This window comes from Neopsephotus bourkii, unplaced genomic scaffold (assembly GCF_033783945.1).
Source record: "Neopsephotus bourkii isolate Nb327-2 ecotype Australia unplaced genomic scaffold, CSIRO-AGI_Nbou_v1 NB_730, whole genome shotgun sequence".
NCBI lineage: Eukaryota > Metazoa > Chordata > Aves > Psittaciformes > Psittacidae > Neopsephotus > Neopsephotus bourkii.
Genome location: NW_026901228.1, coordinates 1,431,307 through 1,456,676, shown reverse-complemented (window position 1 = coordinate 1,456,676; position 25,370 = coordinate 1,431,307). Strand labels below are relative to the sequence as shown.

Genomic DNA, 25,370 nt, shown 5'->3' with positions numbered 1-25,370 from the left:
CAGGAAGTCAAAACCCCTAGCTGCTTAAAATGCAACACAAATTGCCTCCGCTTTGATCAGCAGCACAAAACTTGACATAGTGAAGTTTATTTCCTATATGACTACCACTGCCAACACATGAAACATGCATGAGTTTGGCAGAGCGCAGATTTTCACTCACCATATACATACTGTTGACTGAAAACCAACACCTGCATGAAAATATTGTTATGCTCCAAACTGAACTAAAAACACAAGACAAAAATGTTAGTGTCAGGTAGTGTTTTCAAAGGAAGCCAAATCCACACTTCTTTACAGGATGATCACCATGATTGCTACAGCTCTAAGTGTCCTTCAAAATACTTTAACTGAGAACTCAAACTATTCTTGGTAGTTTCTCTCCAAGCCAAGGCCAGGCAACTCTGCAAAATTATTTCTCCCTCCTGAGCATCGAATCACAAGCTCATTTCTGTTATTTATACTTCATGTATGAGAAACTCAATTTTATAATTAAAGCATCAACTTCACATACTGTTTAAAAGATAACTTATTAGACAACCACTGGCATGCCACCTCTATTCCAAAGCACTGGTGAATTGTCACAGCTGAGTCTAGTTTTGGGTGGGTATTCTTTTCCTAGATGCAGTGCTTGTAGTGGAAAATTCAAGTCCTTCAACATCACACATTTGCAATGCTCCAGCTTCTGCACTTATATTTCTTCCAGATTTCTCTGAGGTAACAAAGAAGGAATCTTCAAAATCAACAATAAAAACATGTTCCTCTAGTGGAAAATTACCAAGAAGTTTGCAGAAAGATAAGCTGTTCAAGCCTACTCTAATTTTAACAGCAATTAACAGCATTTCCTCCATTAGCATACCATCACAACGTTAAGTGCAAAGTTACTTGTGTATAATGGAAATAGTTTGATCATAAATATAATTTACTTAATAAATATGGCAAGTAAAATTTGTAGTGGAATGGGTAACACTAACAAATGTAACAGAAGTCATCTGAAACATAGAAAGACATTAAAAGGTTATATTCTTTCATACAGATCATAGCTAAAATTACTGAATCCTTAACAAAACAAAGTAAAAACCACATCAAATATTAAGGTAGGTAAGATTCTGGAATATATCAGAATTGCTGATCAAGTTAAAATGCAAGTTGTTGTGATTAGTCGAGAACTACTAAGTCTGGCAAAGCAGCACAAAGACATGTTTTAATCAGTACTTCTCAGCTGTGATTGAGAAACTTTTGTCCTAGTAGCTGTAATGGGGACTGCTTAAGCTGGCACTACTCATAGCACATCAAACTGCCTACAGCATATGGCAAGGCTGGCACTTCGGTATACAAGAGTTGCTTTTTGTTCTAATAGCACATCTTACCAATCAAGATTCATTATTTGAGCTTTCCGCTTTTAAAGAAAGAAAAGGGCATACACTGGACTTACAATGAGAATTCCCAGAAACCTACCAGAGTTACTAGTAGTATTTTAGTTAAACCAAGATTCAGATAAACTGACACCATAAAATACTTTAAAACAGAAACATTCAACTAAAAAGAGGAAAAGCTTCACTTACACCTAAAAGGCAGTCAGAATTTTAGAAGGAAAATAGGTGCTTTTTTCATCAATGCCAACTGAATCCGTTCTGCTGAACAATGAAGAAAACTTTTGAATGAGAAGACATACATCACGAAAAATTACTTCAGAAAGACCATGGATAAAAATATAGCTTTCTAAAATAAATTAAATAATGAAGTTTAATATTCTTTAGCTAGAAGTTGAAGCTCAGTTCAAAAATTTGGACTTGCACAAATAACTGATTGCTATTCACAGGGGTAACTAGCCATGTTTTCCTTGGAAGTTACTGAAACTGCCTGTGAAGGTGCAAGTTACACCATTGTTGCTGTTAGCCCCATGAGTAACATCGAGCTCACTCACTGGAAAGTAATTTAAGGGATTTATGTTTTAAGCAAACATGGAGAACTTTGCGTGTACCTACACAAACAGCAATGTGCTATGCTAAGATACCCACAGGAGCCTTGTGATGACAGTTCTGTATCCTTATTTGTTACCCAAGTCATCTTAGGAAGAACTGCAATGGTCAACTGTGCTGTGTTTTTGGCGTAGCCTAGATAACACAAACCAAGTAATTAGATTTGTTCAAACAGTCTGTGACATTTTTTATAAAGTGACTTACCTTGACATTACTGTTTTCTTGAGTTCAGCACGTCCAAAGTCAAACACATGGTGCAGCATATCAGCAGTCCTACCCATCTTTGCAAAAATGTCTATAAACATATTAAATCCCATGAACTACCCACAGGGATTATTCCTGCATACCACTTCTCCCATAACAAATGAAAGCAACATTCCTGTTGTATGTAGTCATGTGAGCCTATACTCCTTGACAAAAAACAAACCAACCAGGTTTTGATAGCAGGTGGAAAAAGAAACCAAATCTCTTTGAAACTACGAGGTCCACCTTCATCACCACAAGATCAACTCTTCTTCCCACCCAGTATCAGTTCTGACTAGTCTGTGTAAAGGCAGTCATTTCTCAGGCAGGCAAGTTATAAGCTGTTCAGACCTTGAAGTTATTTGAAGGTGTCAAAATGAAAAAATAATTAAGTTAGTGAAGATCAGAGCAAGACTGCAATATGATCCTCCCCCAAAACCGGATTCCAAAGGACAGCAGTGTATTTCATGCTAGACAGACTGACAATGCTGGTAAAATTCCTTTCTCAAAGGGAAAGGAGCAAAAGTACCAACTGTGAACATATACAGGAAATAAACCAAATACAAGCCACACAGACACATTCTGTATAAGTAACAACTTTATTGTAACTTGATGGCTGAAATGCAAAAATATTTTCAGCAACAAGGTACAAAAAGTATTTCACCATTAACATCAGCTGATAAAAAAAGGCTGGATGGTTTGATACAATTGTTTACATATCTGAATTCTTTTGATCATTTCCACCCCAAACCAGGTCTAAGTCACTTCACTGGTTTAATTTCTAAAATAGGACTCACTGATCTTACGCCTTCAAAAAACAGGTTACAAATACAGTGAAGTTCCTTGCAAAACATTTGAAATAGTGAATTCCCTTTACAAACGTAGTCCATTTACTGTAAGCAGAAGCCAAGTTACGAGACTAAGTGTCTTGCTAGCTAAGGAGCTAAGCTCTGCACTAAATGCACTATCAACACCAGACAGCACACAGTTAACATTCTGTTTGTCAATTACAAAAAGTAAATCCATTAAACTCAGAAATTTTAACCAACTGTAAAATCCAATGAAATTGAACAGTATTCCAGGTAGCAATAGCTCACACTTGCAATTCACTGTCTTTCATGAAAACACAGTTTCAAATACTGCACATCGTTTTATTCTCCCAAGGGAGAAACCTTACTATAAGGATTTAAAAGGAACATAATCTCCATGTAGGTCTTCTACTGACCGTCTGTGCAAAGGTAGACTTTATACCCAATGTTTAGAAAAACATCAGACTAGAGTAACTTGTGAAACTAACTTTGTGTCCATGATTATCACATTTTGACATACACTTATCTTGTAACAGCAAGTATTTTCACATTTTCACAAAAATATACCATTACTCAACTTGTATCTGTAAGACTTATTCCACTTTTTTGTGTAGTTTCTACCTCAGTGAAATTAGGTAGAAAGAATCAACATGCAACAGAGCCTAAATGGGCAATTTGTAACTTTTCAATCTCAATTGTATATCAAATAGCATACTCCACCTTTAAGATTACCTTTTAAAAAAGATCTTGTGTCCTGTTAAATATTCCCTTCGTTACAACGTTTTCCTAAAAAGGCACAATGTGTTCATACTTCTGCATGCAGTAAATGGACTCAGAAATAAGAATCATTTATTGAAGCATCTCCCACCCAAAGCTTCTCCTTAGGAGAGGTTCAAATGAAAAAAAAAAAAAATAATATAATACATAATAGCGTTTTAACAGCAAATTGAGTCCTTATTTTTAGAAAGTCATTCTTGACAAAAAACACCGCACAGTCATACACACACGCACGCACACACAGGACACATGCAGAGTTCTCCCCAGAAAAGTATGGAAGCAATGGGTCACATCTATCTGAGGGAGTAGTGTTGGCAAGCCAAAACATGGCACCTTCATACATTATATTCCTAGTACATATATAAAACTAAGAAAAACCCTTAAAGATTTCAGCCTGAAAAAAACTGTCCATTTGTATCAGATAGTTTCATACCTGCTGCACTTAGAACCGGTAACTGAGGTTTTGAAGGGCAAGCTCTTGAGATGTGGGGAATAAAAACAAGCTACTGACTCCAAAGGAGAAGGTTATGATTACCAGACAGCCCTGTTCCAGTGAGAACACTGCATGTAGTTAATTAAAGAATAAGAGGTGAATAATTAGTGCACTCAATAATACAGCAACTGTTTCACTTTTTTTCGCAAGAGCTGACAAAACTTCAAAACATACATAATAAAATATCTAAACAGATCAATCACCATGTGGGTTGTTTGTTTTTTTTTCCTGTTAGTGTAATGTATGATACACATTGTCTGACTTGAAAAGTGGACACTCTACAATGTAGGTAATATTACAGCATAGTGTCTAACATCTTTTGGTATAAAGTGTGCTATTAAGCTTCTATTAAAAAAAATTCATAAAAGTCCTTAAGCTTTCCATTTGATTACTGTACGTTGATATTTTTGAGTAAGCTGAACTGGACAATCATTACAGCATTACATATTCAAGTCACTTTGTATGTTAGAGCTGCAAGTTTTACCAGTGATGAGTACGAGGATATATAGTCCTAACGCATTACACAGTGCAGCAAAAACATCACTACTTTGGAGAGAACAATTAATTTTGTCTTATTATGAAGAATGCTTATGAGATCTTACTTTAGATAAATATTTTTAAATTGATAAAAGGATAAATCTCTGCAAATATATAATTTGATGCCTTACGTTCTATTAAAGTTTCTGATTTTACACTTTATCCATCATAAAGACTTAGTTAGAAGGTAAGAAGAAAATGCATCTTTAGAGGTTATTTTATTGTTCAAAAATGGAACTGAGCATTTTTTCCAATTTACCTTTGCTAGTGGTATCCTAGATGCCAAAGTATAAAACTATATACTCTTTCCTCTAAAAATTTCCTTCAGAGCAATTCAGATGAATCCTAATGAAATGAGGATGGAGAGAGATTTTAAGATAGTAAACAATCTGAAACTCTTCCTCTCTCCTCCCTGCATGACTTTTTTTTTAATAGGCAACCTAACCCCCTTATGCAAATATGTTCATAAATTAGGTGAGATCTCCTTCCATTCCCCACTGCTAACCCAAGTCTTCCCCAAAAAGTATAGCATATTATCACTATTACAGTAAACTCAATGCAATAACTCAGGAAACATTTAGAGTGTGCACTACTGCAGATTTTTCCTCCCAATTGTAAACAATGCTATCAAACACTGAGGATGTTGATATTAAAGCTAAGGTTCGCATCATAAAGAACTGGCCCATGACAAGCAGTTTATAAATGTTTCATCCTTTTCACATTATGCAGAATTTCAATACCATCCACAATGCTAGTACAATAACTGAAATGCAAGACTGAGCAAGTCTTTGCTTGCAAACTCCATCTGACATTTCAGGGAAATATTCCTCTTGATGTGTACATAACCTTCTCAGGTGTTAATGAAAGCTGTGCACATAGGTCAAGATGGGAAAAAACCCTTCAAAACTTTGCCATTCACATGCCTTTTTCAAATAAGCAAAAACATTGTTACTTAAATATGAAAGCTTGCAATAGCCACCTTCAATTGAGTCTTAAAAAGACATGCCTTTCTTTTCTAACAAAACTAAATCCCATGTGGCTGTGGGCATCTTAAAATGTGTCTAGAAAGTTAAGCCACAATTACCTGTACCTCATTAATTCATCAAAAGCAAAATATATATGTACCACACAACATACAAAAGTTACACATTAAAAGTGCATATTCAGAATCCATTTGGCCCATTTCTTCAATTTACATTTGGTCATTCTACGCATCCCTTACTTTCCTATGTAACCATACACATGGGATATATTTTTTCCAATATACAATACTATTCTGTTTTCACATTGAACAATCTTTACCTCTGTTCAGTTCTGCATTAAATGTAAACTAACGATGGACCGTAAAGAAACACAAGCAAGAGGTTTATTCTGTGTTTCTTTTTACCATTTGGACAGCTTTGACACACACACAATAAGCATTACAAACTGTAATGAAAATACATTTTTGGGCCAAACCGTTGCATATTTGCCCCCACAATGAAAAATAAATTATGTTCAAAGCAGTATATTGCCATAAATAGCCTGTAAGCATTTGCTGAAGGTAAACAGGCTCTCCCCATATTCAACACTTGCCTAGGGTACGTTATGTGCCTCTGATTCAAGTGCTTTTAATGAGAGGCTAGTTAAAACCTTCCAGTTTAGCACAGGACCAAACTATAATCTTTTTTTTTTCTTCTGAAAATAATGGAAGATCCCTTTCAAAAATTAATCTTCAGTTATCAACTTTACTGCATTATGGCGCTAGTGCAATCCTGCAGAGCCTAGTCAAAAAGACAAGGCACATAAAAAAATAATAATAATAATAAAAAAATCAAGATACATTAGACTATATGGACTAGAGTCATTGAAGATAATTTAAGGCCTTTCAGTGAATGAATCAGTCTAATTTAAAGCTGAGGATTAAACCATAAATTATCCATCTGAAAAGCAAACAATAGGCTTTTTCAGGTTCTGTTCTGTGGACAAGGATAACAAAAACTCTTTTTATGGTTTGTGAAAACACCTCTGGACATGGAGTCAATTCAGTTTCTCTAAAGTTCATGGAAGTTTTCATGACTGTTTTAGCCGTTTGCGTGGAATGCCAAACTGTGGACACTGTGCAGATGCTAGTGCGCGAAAGGCCTCTGCTACTAAGTGAGGGTGGGAGTGGATCATGGACTTCCAGCCTGCTGTTTCCATTATGTCTGTTGCTTGGCTGAAAACAGAAGTATTAATAACAGTCACACAACTTTACAAACCAAATGCAAAAATATGCAGTTGAGAAGAGCAGGCAAGACAACTATCACAGAAAAGCAGCTGAACATTATGAGACAGAGTTTACGAATGCTGGTAAGGATGCCACTGGAAAGAAACAGCGAACTGCAATTTGGGGATACTAATACCATCACATGTAGGACATAAGGTACTTATTCTGCTTTACTTAGTACTGACAACACATTAGCTAGATGCCTGCATCCAATACTGGGCACTGTGTTAAGATAACCACCTTGAAATTGCTCAGGAAAAACACAGTAAAAGTAAGAGGAAATCCAGAAGAAAGTGAGGTCTAGTGTAGACATGAAAAGCTAGGGAAGACATGGTAATTTCATTACATAGAAGGGCATGCTCGACTTAGAGAGAGAATGATGACAAGATGAATCAGATAAAACAGCAGCAAAAATGATGTAGTTCATATGTTAGAAAAAGCAATGAAGACAGATTAGCTGCCTGACTACAGAGCCCTTCACTGCGAGCTCACAGTTTCACTGCCAGTGGAGTATACTTGAGAATATTCACTCCTTCAGTACAAAAATCACAGACTACACTCAGAACGGCTTTCAATGGCCACTAGGAATTCTTAACTAACACAGAAGCAACAACAAATTTCAGCAAGTATCCAGGAAATTAAAAGCTATGTATTTTCTCAATGTATATGTTTACTTTTTTGTGAATATAGATTCTTCTGCACATGAAGAACATTACACTGGTTGGTATGCATGCCACATTGACACAGGATAAATTCGTAACTTTGAACCAACAACTTATGCATGAATCCCAGGTTTCTGCTACCCTGCATTTTCAAAAGCCTTTCATGAGCACCCTCATACTGCTTCAGGAATACTGTTAAGCATAAAGTTAACAGACAACATCTGTACCATATCTGTACCATATGATCTTTAAATAACCTTTGCACATTTCTAATGCAAGTCTTTAATCTTCTGCTGCAAGTCAGTAAAGGTAAGTGCTTTGGGAAACAACATCAAAGTTCAGACTCCCTGGTGCCAAGTGTTAGTAAATTAAGCCAGGCCTTCTCATGTTATTTCCCTGATTTATTGCAGATGCTTTAGCTGAAGCAAAGATGACCAGCATCTTTAATAGCAATGTGCCAAGACACAAGTCAGCTCAGTAAATTCCAAATCACTCGAAAAGGAATACATCTGCTAGTTTACATTGTTACATATGCTGACTTATCTTTACTTTCTACTAGTATTTCACTATTTACCTTCTACCACTCCCTTTTCCACAGCATGCTCAATCATTAGGCCTGTGAAGATTTTTGTTGCTGTTGTTAGAGAAACACTAATTTTAAAGCAACTGGTACAACATACATTTTAACTTCTCTGGAGATTCTGACAGTAAGATAACTGCTCTGCTTCGTTTCACTGTTTCAGCCTACCGCTGGCTGTTCTGAAGCTGGCTGTCTTCTATTCTGTGATTCACTTGAGCTGTTCCAAATACATGCTGCAACTGGTCTTACAGTCTAAGCCATATATTCTTGAGCTATTCCCAGTAGACAGAAGCACTTAGAGAGCCAGCCAGATCAGAGGGACCCGACTAGTTGTGTGGCCTCAAGAGTACTAGTGCTGGCACGCGGGAAGGTGCACAAATGCTGCCAAAGGCAAAAAAGAGCAACTGCCCTCCTTTCTTTGGAAATACTGCAGATTCATATTGACCTAAGCAAGTTATGAAACCACACTGGGGTTGTCAGTCCTCCAGGCATAAACCTGGTTAGTCAAGAGAATAGTTCCATTTATAAAGGTCGCTGCCACCATCTCACAGCACTTATACAAGTGGGGGAGAGGAATGAAAACTAGCTATTGTTAGGATTTCACATTGGAAGGCAATTAACTCTACCTATCAGTTAAAGGGGAAGTCACAATCCTAACTGAGGTATCATCTGCTGAATCCTACTTTACTTACAGTCAGTGACTGGCCTCAGTATTGTGGACATGAAGCAACAGTTCTTAAGATCTGCAGTCTATTTAGCAGTTTGTACAGAACATCGTGAGGCAGGAAAACTTACTTGCTATTCCAGTTTTTCCCATCTTTACACCCAAGTTGTCTAAGAACACTGCACCTGTAAGAAAGAGCCATGCTGATGATGAAAATGTACACAGAGCTTAAATACAAATATATGTACAGTCTCAAAAATATTACTTGCCTGTTAATGAAGTCTATTGCTTGTGCTTTTAATTGTTCAGCGCTGTGCAAATCTGCGAGGATAAGAATGTCAGCAACATTTTCTACCGAGAGGTTACTACAGAGTGCTTCCTCACACATGACCTTCAGCCGTTCCAGTGCATACTGATAAAAGAAAAAACTACACTAATCATTCTTCAAACTCATTTTTTCCACCAGTCCTCTACAGTTTTTATGACAGTTCTAGTCATGAAAGTGCTAGGTGCCTCTCAACCTTAACATCAAGCCACTTCCAAACAGATAAATCTAATTCAATATGCTGCACTGAAGAGTCCTCAAATGGTAAGACATGTATCAGGTTTGACACAAACTGATCAAATGCTTTACTAGGAGAACTTTAAAACAAAAATAACTCGTTCAGAAGTTTTCATTTTCCTTCAGTTTGGTAGGGGAGAAGAGCAAGAAAGAGACACCGGCTCTATATTAGACAGGTATACATCTCAAAGTGAGGGGCAAGAAATTATACAGTGTTAACATTCATGAAAATGTCCACTGGAAAATACATTAAACTAGCTTATTCCAAATTCAGTCCTACCCCTACCTCTGAATTTCTTTATTTCTTCCATACCTCTGACACAGCCTACCAGAAAGCTGATGTAAAAGAATTGTATTCCCACGTTATATACTCCATTAATAAACCATGCTTCTTTTCTGAAGGATGTCATAGTATGAACAGGTTTCATTCAGCTGTATACATTACTACTGAGAGCTTACCCATCCCATTTAGTTTAGCATCCTCCAGATAAGAGCTTTCAAGTGTGAAAAGAATTTTAGAAAAGCAGCACATACTGAAGTCACCACTTATACATTTGTATTAGCAACTGTTGAATACAATGAAGAAATGCCACTCAAGTCAAATTACTGGGCTAACTTCTATGTTTCTAGACCTATGCATTTTTACTTCCATTTTATTTCGATAGTGCTCCTCGAGATACAGCAGTGTAGATTTGTTCTAACTGATATTTATTTACTCTAAATAAAGGTATCACCTGGTAGGAATAATGCCTTCTGTAAAATATAAAACACTAATTTTTCTTTTAGATCATTATTTCATATTCAAAAGGAATAAAGTTTCCATTTTTATTCCCAGATATCACAGACAATCCCACCACTGCAACTTATTATCTACATTTATCAATTATGCGCTAAATAAAGGCCAGCATTCATAAAATATCACCACTTCACCTTTCTGTTTGGGTATACTGAAACTTGACAAAACACCATCAGTTTTGGAAGATAAGATGCTGGCAAAGAGAGGTGAAAAGAGCAAGAGTGGCAAGTTACCAAGGCCAGGTCAAAAGATCTTGAAAACTTAAGAATCTACTAAATTGCCAGAAAAAAAAAAATACTGTATTTTTTTCTTTAAATTAACTACTGGTATGATTTATTATGTTAAATGTTTTATATTAGGACTGATTATGAGAACAGGCAATTTTCACCACTAATATTTTACAGATATGATTGCTCAACCAATACCAGAACTGCAAAGGTAGTTTAAGAAATTGCCATTGCAGCTGAAAGTGAAAACTTCAATTACACACAGTGAAGTGAGTATTTTCTGGATTCTAAACTACTTCTGCCTCCTCAGGGAAAGACAACTGTGCGTCCTCTGAGGATAGCTAAGTAAAATTTTAACTCAAGCTGTAAAGCAGTGAAGAAAAAAAATCAGGTATTGGGATCAAAAGTTAGAAAACTGTAAATTATTATAGGGAATAATCTCATCTTAACTGCTGTGCTACTAAAAGCCCTTTATCTCAAATATCATTGTAGAAAAAGTATTTCACCGAGTGACAATTTAAAGTAGACAAAGTTCCAATACAGAAGAGATGAAAAGCTAAAACTATTATGTTTGTAGGGAAAACAAAATGAAAGTTCTGAAGTAGCAGTACTTTAGGAAGCACAGTTAATTCAAACACTTGCATATATCCTCTTCAAGAGCACAAAGATCTAGGATACATTCTATTCAAGACCAATTTTCCAAGTATATTAATGGTCCTCAATCTCTCTCAAAAAAAAAAATTAAAAATTGGGTAGTAAATATAATTAATCTGAAACACTTCTGGTCAAGAAAGATTTATCAGCCTTCTATTGCTAAAAGGCTATCCTTTCCCTTCTTGCTCTATTTCTGATGAAATCTGCTTCTCATAATAAAATAAAATTAAATTAAATTAAATTAAAATAAAATAAAGAAAATAAAATAAAAAATAAAATAAAATAAAAATACACATCAATCTGAAAGAAAGTGGTGGGTTTATTGGTTTTGTTTTTTTTTAGAAGAAAATTCCACAAGCAAACATAAGGTTTGAGAACTTAAAAGTCAATAACTTACTTTGTCTGCAGCTGCTAACAAATTGTCAGCCATTTTTTCAAGGTTTGGTGCTTTTCCCGTGTAAATGAACCTCATCATTTCTTTAAAAACTTCAGGATCTACATCATTTATCTCTACACGATTCTGGTAAAAAAAAAAAAAAAGAAAACTCAATAAATGCCTCTAAAATTTAGCTACAACTTTAACATATCAAATATCATCTGATGAACACTACAAGTTTTCATTTGCCATCCATCATGCAAAATCCTTACAAACTTCGGTTAGCATTCAACAATATTAAGCAGAAAGTAAATAAAAATTAACAGCTCTTAAAATCCCATGGAAATCAGTTGGGAACACCAGGAATAACTGCAACTTTTTTCTAGACATGTCCAACTCTGGACTATTCCATAGGCTGTACATAAAAAAATCAAGGCACAGTTTCAGGAATACTTAAAAGTGCTGCTGAGCTTCCAACCCAACAATGCTGTGCTTGGAATACCACAAGTCAGACCACCAGACAGAATAAAGTCAGACATTTTGGCTCGACTTTGACTGAGTTAACGCAGCCTACGTTTGGCTCTTGGAATCAAAAAAAGCAAACGCAAAAGCTGACATTATATGTGCTGAAGCCCATCCTAATAAAACTGCGGTATTACATGGTTGACCCCACCCTCAAGTAGTATTCCCTATAAGCAACTAACAAAGTAGGAAATTATTTCAAAGATGTAGAAGCAAGCACCAGGCTTCTGAATGGAGTACACAGCAGTACATGAGATGCACATGTTCTGGTTTCCTATCCACTGAACCACAAACAGTATTTATGAGTAAGGCTGCACTAGTGATTCACTGTCAACATGAAGGTGGAGGCCCCCAGCAGTGGTGCATTACTGAAGCTGTGACATATCTGGATTTCTTTCAGTTCAGAAATCTCTACAAAATGCTTCCAGTATTCCAAATCTACCTGTGAAATTTTCCAGATTGCGTAAGTGCAGGGAAGAAAAATGCCATGCTTGTGAAACCCAACTGTACTCCCAACCCATATTCATCCAATGTATTTGTTCACATCAGCGGCAACCTTGCAGCCTCCAAGACTAAGTGATGGTCATCTATTACAACTCTTCAGTGAGCTGATCAGTTCCTTGCTTTTTTTATGGATTCTGCATATAACCAACCCATTTCAGATACTTTTCTTCAGGAAAGACACAACTCCTTAGTGTGGGAGAGATCAAGTGCATAAAAGGAGCAGTAGCTCTCTGTGCTAAGTAACTATCCATCCAAAACACACAGGTCAAGTACCTGCAGAAACTGAATGAAAAGGAGAGCTTCACTGTCTCAGGGCTTAATTTTAGTCATAATTCACCTGTTGTTTCTATGTCTCCTAGCTACCATATAAAATGTTTTAATTTATTGTAAAACATTAGTCAAGTCAATCAGCTTATGTGAAGGCATAAACTAAAGCAAAAACAGGGGCAGAGATTATAAGGTCAATTACGTAAGTAGCTACTATTAGAAAACCCTGACTGATCTAGGGTAGGTACAAGTACTTACAAGAACAAATCCTCCAGAACCCTTCCACATTCAACCCTAACTGTTCTTTCTACACAAGCAAATTCCCGCAGAACTCACCAGGAGAGCAATCAGGAGTAGTACCCTCCTCCACTCCTGCATCATCGTACAGTACTCGTCTTCCTCAATTTGTAATATTTGAGTTTTCTGCAACTTTCCCCTTTTTCACAAGATACAAACATTTACATGTGAAGTTTTCAGTAATGCTTACCTTTTTACTTTCCTCCATTTCATGTTCAAACATTGCATTAAAAACTGGAGATCGTGCTGTATCAAGAAAAGTAAATATTGAATACAGCCAAATTTCAAATTTTCAGCAATTTAAATTACGAAGTAATAGCAATACAAAAGTAGAAAGTACCTGCAAGGACAGATTTATGAGCTTTGAATTCTTGTCCTCCTACATAAAAACTGCAATCTGTAAATCTTGTTGTTTCCCAGAGATTCCCTAAATCTTCTGCTAGTCGACATTCAGGTACCTTCAAAGTGTTTGTATTAGACTGTCCTGATATATTTACTGAGTCTTGGACCACGCTTACCTAACAGAAAATCACAGCAAGACAACTCCTTCATAACTGAATGACAGTAATAATTATATTACAGCACCTATTGCTAGAATTTCAGCAATTCCAAAGCAAAGCAAAAAAAGTGATGTTTTTGGCATTAGGCCAGAACCATAAACCAATGCTTTACAGTTTACTTTTAAGCAATATAAAACAAACAGGGCTTTACTTAGAGACTAGTATTTTGCATTTATCCAACCAAACCAACCAACCAAACAAACAAAAAGAGCAGAATACCACATGCCACCAGAGAGAGAAGCCAAAATATCAATATGTCTTTTGGGATATCAGTGGGATAAAAAAAAGTTAACTATCTTTCAGAGATAACCGTTCACTCTTTACACATTTAAGCAAAATACATACCATATAAAATTGTAAACAGATCATCAAGATCACGAGCTCACAGCAAAGTTTTAAGGGAATAATCCATAGAAACTTTGAATAATTATAACTTTAACTACAGTAAGTTCATACTTCACCTGCAATGTGATAATAAAACTAAGTGCAAGTAACATAGGTCCTCCATTGTTTCATTTTACTGTATACAGCTGAGGCTGAAATCAGCAGTCATTGTTTTCCAAACAAGGTTAAAAGCCATTATTTTAGCAATGTAAGTCAATTAAGTAAAAGATGGAGTAGGTAACTTCAATAGTGAAATGCATGCTCACAGGATGTCATTTTTGTACAGAATTAATTAAGAAAACTGTGAAATACGTGCATTTGAAGTGAATATATTGCCATTATTCCCCATGTTTAAATCTGTCACATAAGAAGAGAACAGGACAGCAGCATTCTTACATGCTTTTTTTCAGATATCTTTACATATTGTTTTAATGTACGTTGGGAAAACAGAAGCGCTCAGCAGGTTTCACTTCTGTTCCCCGCGATCACACGCCTAAGGAAAAAAACCCCACTTTTGTAAATAAGAGACATACTACAAGATCTTGATCACAAGATCTCCAAAATACAGAACAATAGAGTTATGTATTAAGAGAAAATGCTGATACTGTTAAGATCAGTGCTCAGTTTGATTTCTAGAGGCACAGCATCTGGAATAAATCTGGCAGAAAACAAAACAGCACAGCTAAGCTGCACAGAAAGTTGAAGCACAGCAAACAAAACTCCAGATCAGAAGTGGAAGATGATCAAATAAGGACAGCAGCTTGGGAATTTGAATCACTGCCTAATTCCCATTTCATCCCATACCCCCTTGTGATCAATAGAAATTCCTTTATATTCTTCCACCTTTTAAAGGAAAAAAATATATACCCCAGGCACTGTGAAATTTCAGTTTTACATTAAGACTATAAATTTATAACACTAAAAATCTACAGAGCTATTGCGTACTTGATTTCACACTTCATGCACACAGTGATTTCAAGAGATATACATACACACAAAGTTTCAGCTTAGCAAAGCTACTCTTCTGTTGTCAAAGGAGAGTTCTGCTTCTTCAGAGACTTGACTCACAGTTCCTGATCCAATTGCCTGCACAGCATCCTCTTGCTGGCTATAGACAAGTGCCTAGGAAGGTCACCTACACATTCTTTATGTGTAATTAAATTGACCTCTGATCTTCCAAACTTCTGTTGGTTTTTAATACACATCAGTAGTTGTGCAACACAACAATTTGCTATGATCCATCCTTTAAAGATATAACCCAAGCAAAATTTTAATTCAAGTCTCCTACCTCTGAGACGCTTGGCAGGTATTATCTATTGACAGTAACAAGTTTTAAAAATTCTAAATACAGACACTTAACAAGAGTCTGATATTTCATATCTCACTTGTCCAGATGGTTCATTTTGTTGGGTTTTTTTAAATTTGTTTAAATCAAGCTGAAATCCGATGAAGTTAATCCCACATAACTATTGAAACCTCATCTCAGGCTGAGTAACACCTGATACAATCCTTACTTGTGTTTATTAAAAAAAAAAAAAAAATCACTTGCAAGAGCAAAGGTATTTCTTTACTGAACTGAGGGATGATGAGAAGATGTTAGAACAGCAAACAATCTATTTCAAAGAGCAGCAGCAATCCAGCCAGGATTTCCAGGTACTCCATCCAAAAGGTCTGATGTATTTTACTGCTTAGGAAGCTATCCAACATGCAGCTTTTGTGCAGCCTGCATACTTTAGGGGTACAGGTCTTATTTGCACTGCAGTCTCTCACATGTAAGGGTATAGAAAAATGCATAAACTAGGACTTGTTCAAGTTTTGTGCGTGAAGACAGTTAATGTGGATAATGTCTATTATTTTCTTGGTTTTGAACCTATGGTGATCTAATCGTAAAGATAATTTAAGTGATACTCCAGACTACTTTCTCAATGTAAGCTACGTAAGAGATCTGTGAAAGCACGCACTAGGAAAAACATCCCTGCAGAGAATTTACTATTCTATCAGCAAAAATACCTGCAAGACGTCAGTAACTGTAGGTCATATGGAACATGCAAACTGAGCAAAACACATCAGTTTGCTTAAAAAAAATAATTATGAAGTTTTATTTAATCAGGAGGTCACTTGTCAGTGGCGACACCAGACTTTGCAAAGTATTTAACTTAACTAAGTATTAAACCCTTCAGTTTGCAGTCCAAGGACATAGTCAAGAACACTCAACAACACAGAAGGAGTATCTTTGCTGCCAAGGAAGACCAAATAATCCTGCAATTCAAATGGGGAAAAGAGCCAACCAGCACAGCAGGTACCCACGGATCTTTACTAAATACCTGCTATTTCTGGTAAATTTTAACAACATCATTTTAAGAAGTGGTCAGTCCTCCAACTATGATACAAGTAGGAAGGCAAACACAGAAATTACAACTTACAGGTCACTTCTAAAAGACAAAAACTTCAAACTTGTCTATAGAAACAAGTCCTTCAAACAACACCTAGTCCTTCAGGTGTCATTAGAAACAACAGAGCATACCAGATTAAACTAATTTCAAAATTATTTGGATTTCTGATGTTTTTTTTCCCCTTCAGCCTAAAGTAAGCCAGAAGTTATTTAACATGCTCACTGTACACAAATAAATGTACTTTCTTCCAGCATTTGTAACCGGGGTAGGTCAAACACTTCAAAAAAAGCCATTCGCATTAAGACATCAAGAAGTTTTGTAGCGAAACACAGCTATATTTAAAGATTAGCATCAAGATTTACATAACAATGTTTCTTTCTGGAAAATTCAGTATTTGTTCAATTTTAAAAAACAAAGCAAAAAACCTTAAAATTAAATAGTGACCTATTTACAAAAACAACTGTTTTTATGAGTTGTTCATTTACATCAAAGTAATCCCAGACACAGCTACAGGCTGGGCAGAGAAGAGATTCAGAGCAGCCCTGCGGAGAAGGACTTGGGGGTGCTGGTCGATGAGAAAATGAACATGAGCCGGCTTCAGTGTGCACTTGCAGCCCAGAAAGCCAACCGTCTCCTGGGCTGCATCAAAAGCAGAGTGACCAGCAGGTCAAAGGAGGTGATCCTGGCCCTCTACTCTGATCTCGTGAGACCTCACTTGGAGCATTGTGTGCAGTTCTGGTGTCCTCAACATAAAAAGGACATGGAACTGTTGGAACAAGTCCAGAGGAGGGCCACCAGGATGATCAGGGGACTGGAGCACCTCCCATATGAAGACAGGCTGAGAAAGTTGGGACTGCTCAGCCTGGAGAAGGCTGCGTGGAGACCTCATAGCAGCCTTCCAGTATCTGAAGGGGCCTATAAGGATGCTGGGGATGGACTCTTCATTAGGGACTGTAGTGATAGGACAGGGGGTAATGGGTTAAAACTTAAACAGGGGAAGTTTAGATTGGATATAAGGAGGAAATTCTTTCCTGTTAGGGTGGTGAGGCACTGGAATAGGCTGCCCAAGGAGGTTGTGAATGCTCCATCACTGGCAGTGTTCAAGGCCAGCTCAGATGAGGCCTTGGGTGATATGGTTTAGAGCGAGGTCTCCCTGCCCATGGAAGGGGGGTTGGAACTCATTGATCTTAAGGTCCTTTCCAACCCTAACTATTCTATGATTCTATGATTCTATAAAGTATTCATTACAAGGAAAACTTAAAATGAGAAAATACCCAAAAGTATCTTCACAGAACCACAAGACACTTGTTACATAAGCTTTTATCACCCAAATAATTGTATTCATAACAAATTTATCATGCTGCTCATTTAACTTGTCTAAGTGAAAATAAGATGCACTATATTTGCAATATCTAGTCTCAGGGGCCACATTTCAATTATTCTTCCTACATAGCATTAATGACATATAATTAAATTGTAATCTTGCCAAGGCAATTTTACATATTTCCTGTAAATACACAGATCAAAGCAAACTTATTAGCAGTGAGAACATCTATCATCCTCCTAAGTCACTAATCACTTTATGGTAGCAGAGATAACCAGCCAATGAGTATTTTACACTCTACTTATATTTTCTCTAGTTCCCATTTTTAACATTGAGTAAGCATTTTACTGAATTTTAATGACAATTTAGGTTACAGTATAACGATATAGAAGTGACCCCGGATGCACCATGAAGTTAAATATATACCACAGCTCTCAATATTAATTCTCAATATTAAGCAGTTCTTCTACAGAATACTTGCATTTGTTCAGAAAGCAAAATGTAAAATTATTAAAAAAAAAAAAAAAGTATTTCATTTACTGGAAATATCTGATCATTGGTTAAAACCATCAATTATGATATTACAGAAATACAGATTCTGACAATCAGTTGGGGGTTTTATAATGTAAACCAACATGCAGACATTCTTTTTGCTTATCCAGTGAAAACCAATCCTGTAATTCCAAATGCAACATCTTTAAATAAAAGCGACCTCAGTAAGAGTACTTCTACAGAGAGCATGGGTAAACCACCTTTTACAAAGGTGATCCTAAAGTAATCCTAGGAGATTCATGGTGAAGCCCAGTAGTTTACAAGTGATCAATTCAGACTTACTCTACACTTCAGTATACACGCAGAAAAAAAACTGAACAAATGCAATACAGACAAAATAAGTAAATGTGTATTTTACTGTATTTATAGTTTACAGAAGAAAACTTTAAGATATCACTGTTTAAATCAACATTAACCTTTATTAGAGCAGAAAACATTTTACTTAAAAGCTTACCACTTATACACCTATACCCACCTCACAAAATAATGTAAGCTTGTCATCTGGCAGAAGACCATTGGCTTCATCCAGTAAAAAATCTCTTCGGATAAATTTCTTAAAACCCCAGTCCTTGCCTTGCACGAATCGATATGCTCTTTGGCTTTCTGATAAAATACAGTTAATGTACAAATAAAGCAAGTTAAATAAAAATATTAGCAAATAACAACACCTAATTGCTACATTAAACCAAGCGTCAATCAAAAAATAAAACCATTTAGCATGTTTGGATCATGTGTCACATTGAGAAAACGCACAACTATTAAAAATATAATGTTGTAATAGCATTATTTTATGAAACACTTGGTAGAATTTAATAGAGCAAAATTTGCAGTTCAAACCATATCACCCTCTTAGACACTATCTTAGGCACCATCCAGCAAGAAAGGAGTTTTTCAGTTAATGTTTAAGAATGCCAACGTGTCAAAACAGAAACTGTTCACAGGGAAGTACCATTACAATGAATTTGTCACCACAAGTACATTCTGACAGCACTTCTGCAGTTGTCATAACAATCTGTTTTGACTTCCTCCTAAAATGGAAAATCATGTTTCACAGGCTGAAATTATTTTGAAATATGGTAAGAGCACTAAAAAAGGCAAAACAGAAATAAAAGCTTTCAAGTAACGAACTTCCTTTTTTGTCACAAAAAGGTATTATTTATATTTACCTTTTAGCCATAGTTAGGATAATTATTAATATTTTTTTAAATCTATTGGATTTGCTGTGACCATGCAACCCTTTTTTTCCAGTTCTAATATTCACAGCCCACAAAAGGGTTCCCAAGGTCATATTAGTGCAAATACATGTAATTCTGAAAGATTAGTTATTTTACATGGCAAGTTTGCTATAATGTGTTCACTTGTTCCACAGGGAAGAGCATTATATACTTCTATGTGGAACTAAAACATGGGAAAGAGGTTATTTGGGAATACCTTTGAGAATATCTGTAGAATAAACCACATTCTGAATCAGATTTAGAAAGACTGTTCAAAATGAAGAGAGCAAGACTACTTCTGAAATAACATGGAGTCGGAGGGGAAAGGAAATCTCAAAAAGAGTTCTCCAAGATAGATTGATTTTTTTTTCATTCCAAAAAAGCTGGACAAGAAACATGTCATCATATTTCCATACAATTCCACACAAAGCTGTATGGATAGATACTTTAGCCTTTTAGAGAAGAATTTAGAAGTCAGAAGTTTGTTATAAAAGCAATGTATTTTCCATTACAGAATCTGTTAAAATATAATTCCTTCTACAACATCTAAAATAAAGGTATCAGGAAAGTCAGACTTCTCTATTCAACTTGGTAGCACCACTGAAACACACTTGACCATTTAACAGACTGCACATGCTAGCAAACATGTGTCTAATACATTGTCCTCACTGCCAATAGCTAGAAAAATGATATTCCTAACAGATTTTCCACTAGAATTAGACCAAGCAGAATATATTGTACAGGTTCTGATTCTGTTTTTTATAATACAATGAAGAACCACTCAGGAATTGACAATACAGGAAGTGTCTCTATTGCACATTCAAACAACTACAAATCCTCCTTATGCTGCAGAACACAGAAGCAGACGGAAATACACTTACTAAGTGCAGTGTGGGCTTTGAGGCCAACAGAACAAATGTCAAATACTGTTACATTTAAATTTGCACAGCAAAGAAAAATTGTCATTTTAAAAAATACCATTTAGGTTTTCTGGCATCTGGATCAGCATTTGCATGTTTTTATCCACTTGCCAAAAATCCGCAACAAACCTCATAATGGAATAAATACAGAAAACCAGAAAAAAAATGAAGAGGTTAAAACTGTTTCCCTCTAGATTCAGCCCAATTCTTTATTCTGAAAACTTAAATTTTACTGTTATCAGCAACAACCAGTGTTAAACCCTCTGAAATTAGCAAGTAGCAATTTAAGTATACAAAACCCACAAAAATAAAGCAACGTAAAAGCATCAATGTGGTTCTTTTCCTCCTAATAAAGCTCAAATGCTACTTTGTTATGTATTTTATACACAGCTTCATCATTTGAAGCAGTCTGTGCGTGAATTATCAATTTACAAAGGACAACCGAAGTTGGGCATCACTATACTGTATAAATAAAAACACAGCATGTCCAGAAGCAGATGGTAAATGGCTGGAAAGTCCAAGAGATAAGATTTCTGTTGGTACTGTCCCAAAATAAAAATATGTTTACAATTCTTGTAGCGCCAAACACAGGACAGCTACTACTGCAGAAACTGAAAACACAGTTACTCATAGGATTTTTGGGGTTTAGTACCTTGTGACTTTTAGCATTTAAAGTAACACTTCTGGAGCACCTCTCTGAAGTGCTCATAAACTCGTGTACACAGGATGAGGAAGAAACAGGGGAAATTAGAACTCTGTGTGCAGTTGCAGGGCTACCATCTTGTCCCCACACAGCTCATGGGACCATAGTGCTGCAGTGGCCAGGTTCAGTCTCCTTGGAAAGGCTAGGCTACCCTTTACATGAGACCTGTAGGAATGCATGGAGCTCTGCCTTGCAGTGAATGATAAACCAGCAGAGAATTTATGGGATTAGAAGGGAAGCCAATGCAAACAATGTGCTCAGTGTCTGCTTGCAGACCTACTCATCAGGAAGAAACAGGTGACTGGTGATTAGGGTGCTGGTGGGCAACAAATGAACAAGAGTCATCAGTGAACCCCTAAAGCAAAAAAGGACCAGCAGTATCTAATTAAAAACTAGAATAGGTTGCCCAGATAAGTTGTGGAGTATCCACCCTTGGGAGATATTCAAAGCATGACAGATTCCAAGCAAACTGCTCTGGCTGATTCTGCTTTTGGCAAGGGGACTGGACAAGGCAACATCCAGAGTCCCTTGCAACCTCAACAATCCTGTGATTCTCTGATTATCTTGAAATATTTTTTTATGTTTACATTGCAGTTTCATCTAATTACATACACCAGTCCACTACTGGACTTTGTCAGTGACATGGACAGTGGGATTGAGTGCACCCTCAGCAAGTTTGCCAATGACACCTGTGTGGTTTGGTTGATACGCTGGATGGAAGGAATGCCATCCAGAGGGACCCTGACATGCTTGTAAGATAGGCTGATGCCAACCTTATCACATTTGAACAAGCCAAGTGCAAGGTTCTGCACCTGGGTTGGAGCAATCCCAGACACAGCTACAGGTTGGGCAAAGAAGAGATTCAGAGCAGCCCTGTGGAGAAGGACTGCTGATTGATGAGAAAATGAACATCGGCTTCAGTGTGCGCTTGCAGCCCAGAAAGCTGGGCTGCATCAAGAGGAGCGTGACCAGCAGGTCAAAGGAGGTGATCCTGGCCCTCTACTCTGCTCTCATGAGACCTCACTTGAGTATTGTGTGCAGTTCTGGTGTCCTCAACATGAAAACGACATGGAACTGTTGGAACAAGTCCAGAGGAGGAGCCACAAGGATCATCAGGGGACTGGAGCACCTCCCATATGAAGATAGGCTGGGAAAGTTGGGGCTGTTCAGCCTGGAGAAGGCTGCATGGAGACCTCATAGCAGCCTTCCAGTATTTGAAGGGGGCATATAGTGATGATGGGGAAGGACTCTTCAATAGGGACTGTAGAGATAGGACATGGGGTAATGGGTTAAAACTTAAACAGGGGAAGTTTAGGTTGTATGTAAGGAAGAAGTTCTCTACTGTGAGGGTGGTGAGGCACTGGAATGAGCTGCCCAGGGAAGCTGTGAATCATCCATCCCTGTCGGTGTTCAAGGTCATGTTGGACAGAGCCTTGGGTGACATGGTTTAGTACGTGATGTCCCTGCCCATGCGAGGGGGATTGGAACTAGATGATCTTAAGGTCCTTTCCAACCGTAACTGTTCTATGCTTCTACAATTCTAAGTCTGTTTCAAGCCAAAAACTACAATCCACCATATGCACAAAAGTGTACTTTTGTTCATATAACAGAACCAGGAGGCCTGCAGAGATTGAAGCAACCTACTGTATCAGTGGAAGAGGATAAATAGAGTCAATGTATGTATTTCCTTTCCTTCCAAAAAGTCTAACCATTTAAGTTTCAGATTTTAACTCAGTTTTGTGGATTTACTTTCAAGATTACAAGTGTGCCTAGTTACATAAGGAGAAAGCAGCATGAACTTTGAGTATGAGTACTAGAGAGCCATAGATTTTTCCAAGAAATTCAGAACTTGCAACAGAACAGAACCTGCAAGATCTCTTAAGTCCTGGAGTAGGAGGAAGAAAAGTAGACAGATTTTTCATATATAGGACTAGCAACATCAGAAGCTCCATGCAGACCAGCATTAAATTACATATTTTTATGAGAATTACAGCTTTTCCAAAAAGTGTTTCCAATGAAGGTTAAGCTTGTAACTTTAAAACTAAGAGCCGTATTTTTCATATTAAAGCAGCTACTAAATCACTGTTTATTTCAAAGTTTCCTTCCTAATTCCTCAGGTATATTCAGCTCATGTTTCTAAAATTAAAGCGTAAATCAGATGAAGTAGACCAAAACACTGTAAAGGAGTGTCTAAAAAAAAACCCCAAACACCAGCCATGCATGTTTATCCCAATTAACTATGGAAATCAAACATTTCCACTGCAGCTAGAAACAAGCAAATGCGCCCCTAATAATAGGAAGCAAGAATAATCTGCTAGAAGAGCCAAGTGATAAGAATCTGGAGTGACTACAGTAATGTGCTGTAATTTATACTGCTCAGGATAGAATTAACATAGCTCAGCAATCAGGAAAGTGTGAAACATGAACAAGATTTTTAATTAAGTTTCTAAAAGTGTATTAAAAGTGTATTTTAAAGTGTATCTCCATACTAAATTCTGTTCTCAACTGAAAAACTTCCAAGTCTGATTTTTTTCAGGAATGCTTTTAGAAATCCACACATAATACATTAAGATTCCCTTACCCATTGCTTTCGTTTCTTCTCTTTTAGCATTCAACAGGGAAAATTTGAATTTTGCTCTGACTTCACTTTTTGGACAACTGACTAAAAGCAGATATAATGACAGGTAGTCTTTGCTTTCATCATCTAATCCCTTTGGATTTACTCTCAGGCACCTGAAAGGAACACAGAAATTGTACATTTCTCAATAGTATCCAGAATAAATTCAGAAATACTTTTATAAAATACAATGATACATGCTACAAAAAATGAATGTTTCCCTTATGACTGTTGAAATTTTGAAATTAGAACCAATCTGTACCTACAGTAAAACTTCTTAATATTTATTTACAATTGAATTTTGCAACTTTTGTGAGGGGGAAAACCAAACCAAAAACAAATAAAAAAAAAACCAAACAAAACCCACAAAGAAGTTGCTAGAATAAAGACCTTACCACTTCATTTTGTCATTTGGCCCTGATGAAAAGGTAGAACTCTTTAACACTTCACCCATTTCTTCTCGGCAAAAACTGAAGTTATTTATGGTCCACATGTAGGAAAATTTTACTACTTTAACCTGAATAAAAGATGCAGAGATGTAGAAACTGTCAATAAAATTTAACTTGCACCAGCTAGTTAGATTGTCAGCATGGCTCAGTAATTTTATTTTTAGTTATGACTACAAAATAAAGGCGCTGGAATTTACATACATTACCTGTGTGTAGCACCAGCTTTCAGCCACAGGTCCACTGGACATCTCCCCAGGAGGAGGTGGGGTAGGAACCCTTGACATTGCCACTTACTGCAGGTTTATAGTATCAAGATAGTAATCCAGACTTCAGTAATTCTCCTAAAAAAATAATTTAATACATTTTGTTCACCCTTTGTAAGTGTGGAAAGAAATATTCACTGATATCCATATTACTGTGTTTAGTAAATGACGCAACTGAAAGAGGACAATGGCTCTGCTATTTAGATGAGCTAGATGTCTGACATTAATGATCACTTGTACACAAAATTCACAGGCTGAATCCTCATTGCAATACTTCATAAAAGCAAGCACTTGTGCATCATACAATACCACTAACAACCTTACTTCAACATCACCTTTGCAAATTATCACCTTGATCACACCAGTTGTGTTACAACTTTCTTCAGGATTTTCTCCTTTGATTTGGAGAGTAACTAGAGCTTGTGAGCATTCAGTTATTACTAACAATGTATTAGTTGCCCACACAGGCATAATTCAGTCCTGGAAGAACACCTAGCTATCAGGTTTAAACAATCCTGGGATTTCTCAAGGGAAGAAATTAAGCTTGCATTTAAAGTATTTTCTTCATAGGTCTTTCATGATTGCCTTGTATGTTTAACACCAACGGATTCAACTGCAGAACTATAATCACCATAATCATGTGTTTGTTCCTTATCAAAGCACAAAACTGAAAACCAGCCTAAGTCAATTTGCCAAACCCAGAGAACTTTCTAATAGCAAATAAAGCCATATTGTTATGGATTATCACCTAACAGAGCACTACAATTTTTTCTGCCCATCAGAAACTGAGTCAC

General features: G+C 36.6%; 1 protein-coding gene across 5 annotated transcripts in view; it reads right to left on the bottom strand.

The window, feature by feature from the left end:
* Nucleotides 1–2,802: 2,802 nt before the first annotated feature.
* Nucleotides 2,803–25,370, bottom strand: part of SPOPL (speckle type BTB/POZ protein like) — a 39,629-nt gene continuing 17,061 nt past the window's right edge. For 3 of the 5 annotated variants that reach the window (XM_061354348.1, XM_061354350.1, XM_061354351.1), the window contains exons 2-11: nucleotides 24,520–24,654; nucleotides 24,260–24,381; nucleotides 23,829–23,980; nucleotides 18,886–19,013; nucleotides 13,538–13,715; nucleotides 13,388–13,443; nucleotides 11,629–11,751; nucleotides 9,262–9,404; nucleotides 9,124–9,177; nucleotides 2,803–7,035 (exon numbers count right to left, since the gene is read on the bottom strand). In XM_061354348.1, coding sequence (XP_061210332.1) covers nucleotides 6,891–7,035; nucleotides 9,124–9,177; nucleotides 9,262–9,404; nucleotides 11,629–11,751; nucleotides 13,388–13,443; nucleotides 13,538–13,715; nucleotides 18,886–19,013; nucleotides 23,829–23,980; nucleotides 24,260–24,381; nucleotides 24,520–24,597 — 1,179 coding nt within the window. In that variant the 5' untranslated portion in view covers nucleotides 24,598–24,654 and the 3' untranslated portion in view covers nucleotides 2,803–6,890. Of the gene's footprint in view, nucleotides 7,036–9,020; nucleotides 9,178–9,261; nucleotides 9,405–11,628; nucleotides 11,752–13,387; nucleotides 13,444–13,537; nucleotides 13,716–18,885; nucleotides 19,014–23,828; nucleotides 23,981–24,259; nucleotides 24,382–24,519; nucleotides 24,655–25,370 lie in introns of all 5 variants that reach the window. The other 2 variants (XR_009725568.1, XM_061354352.1) reach the window with 2 other exon arrangements.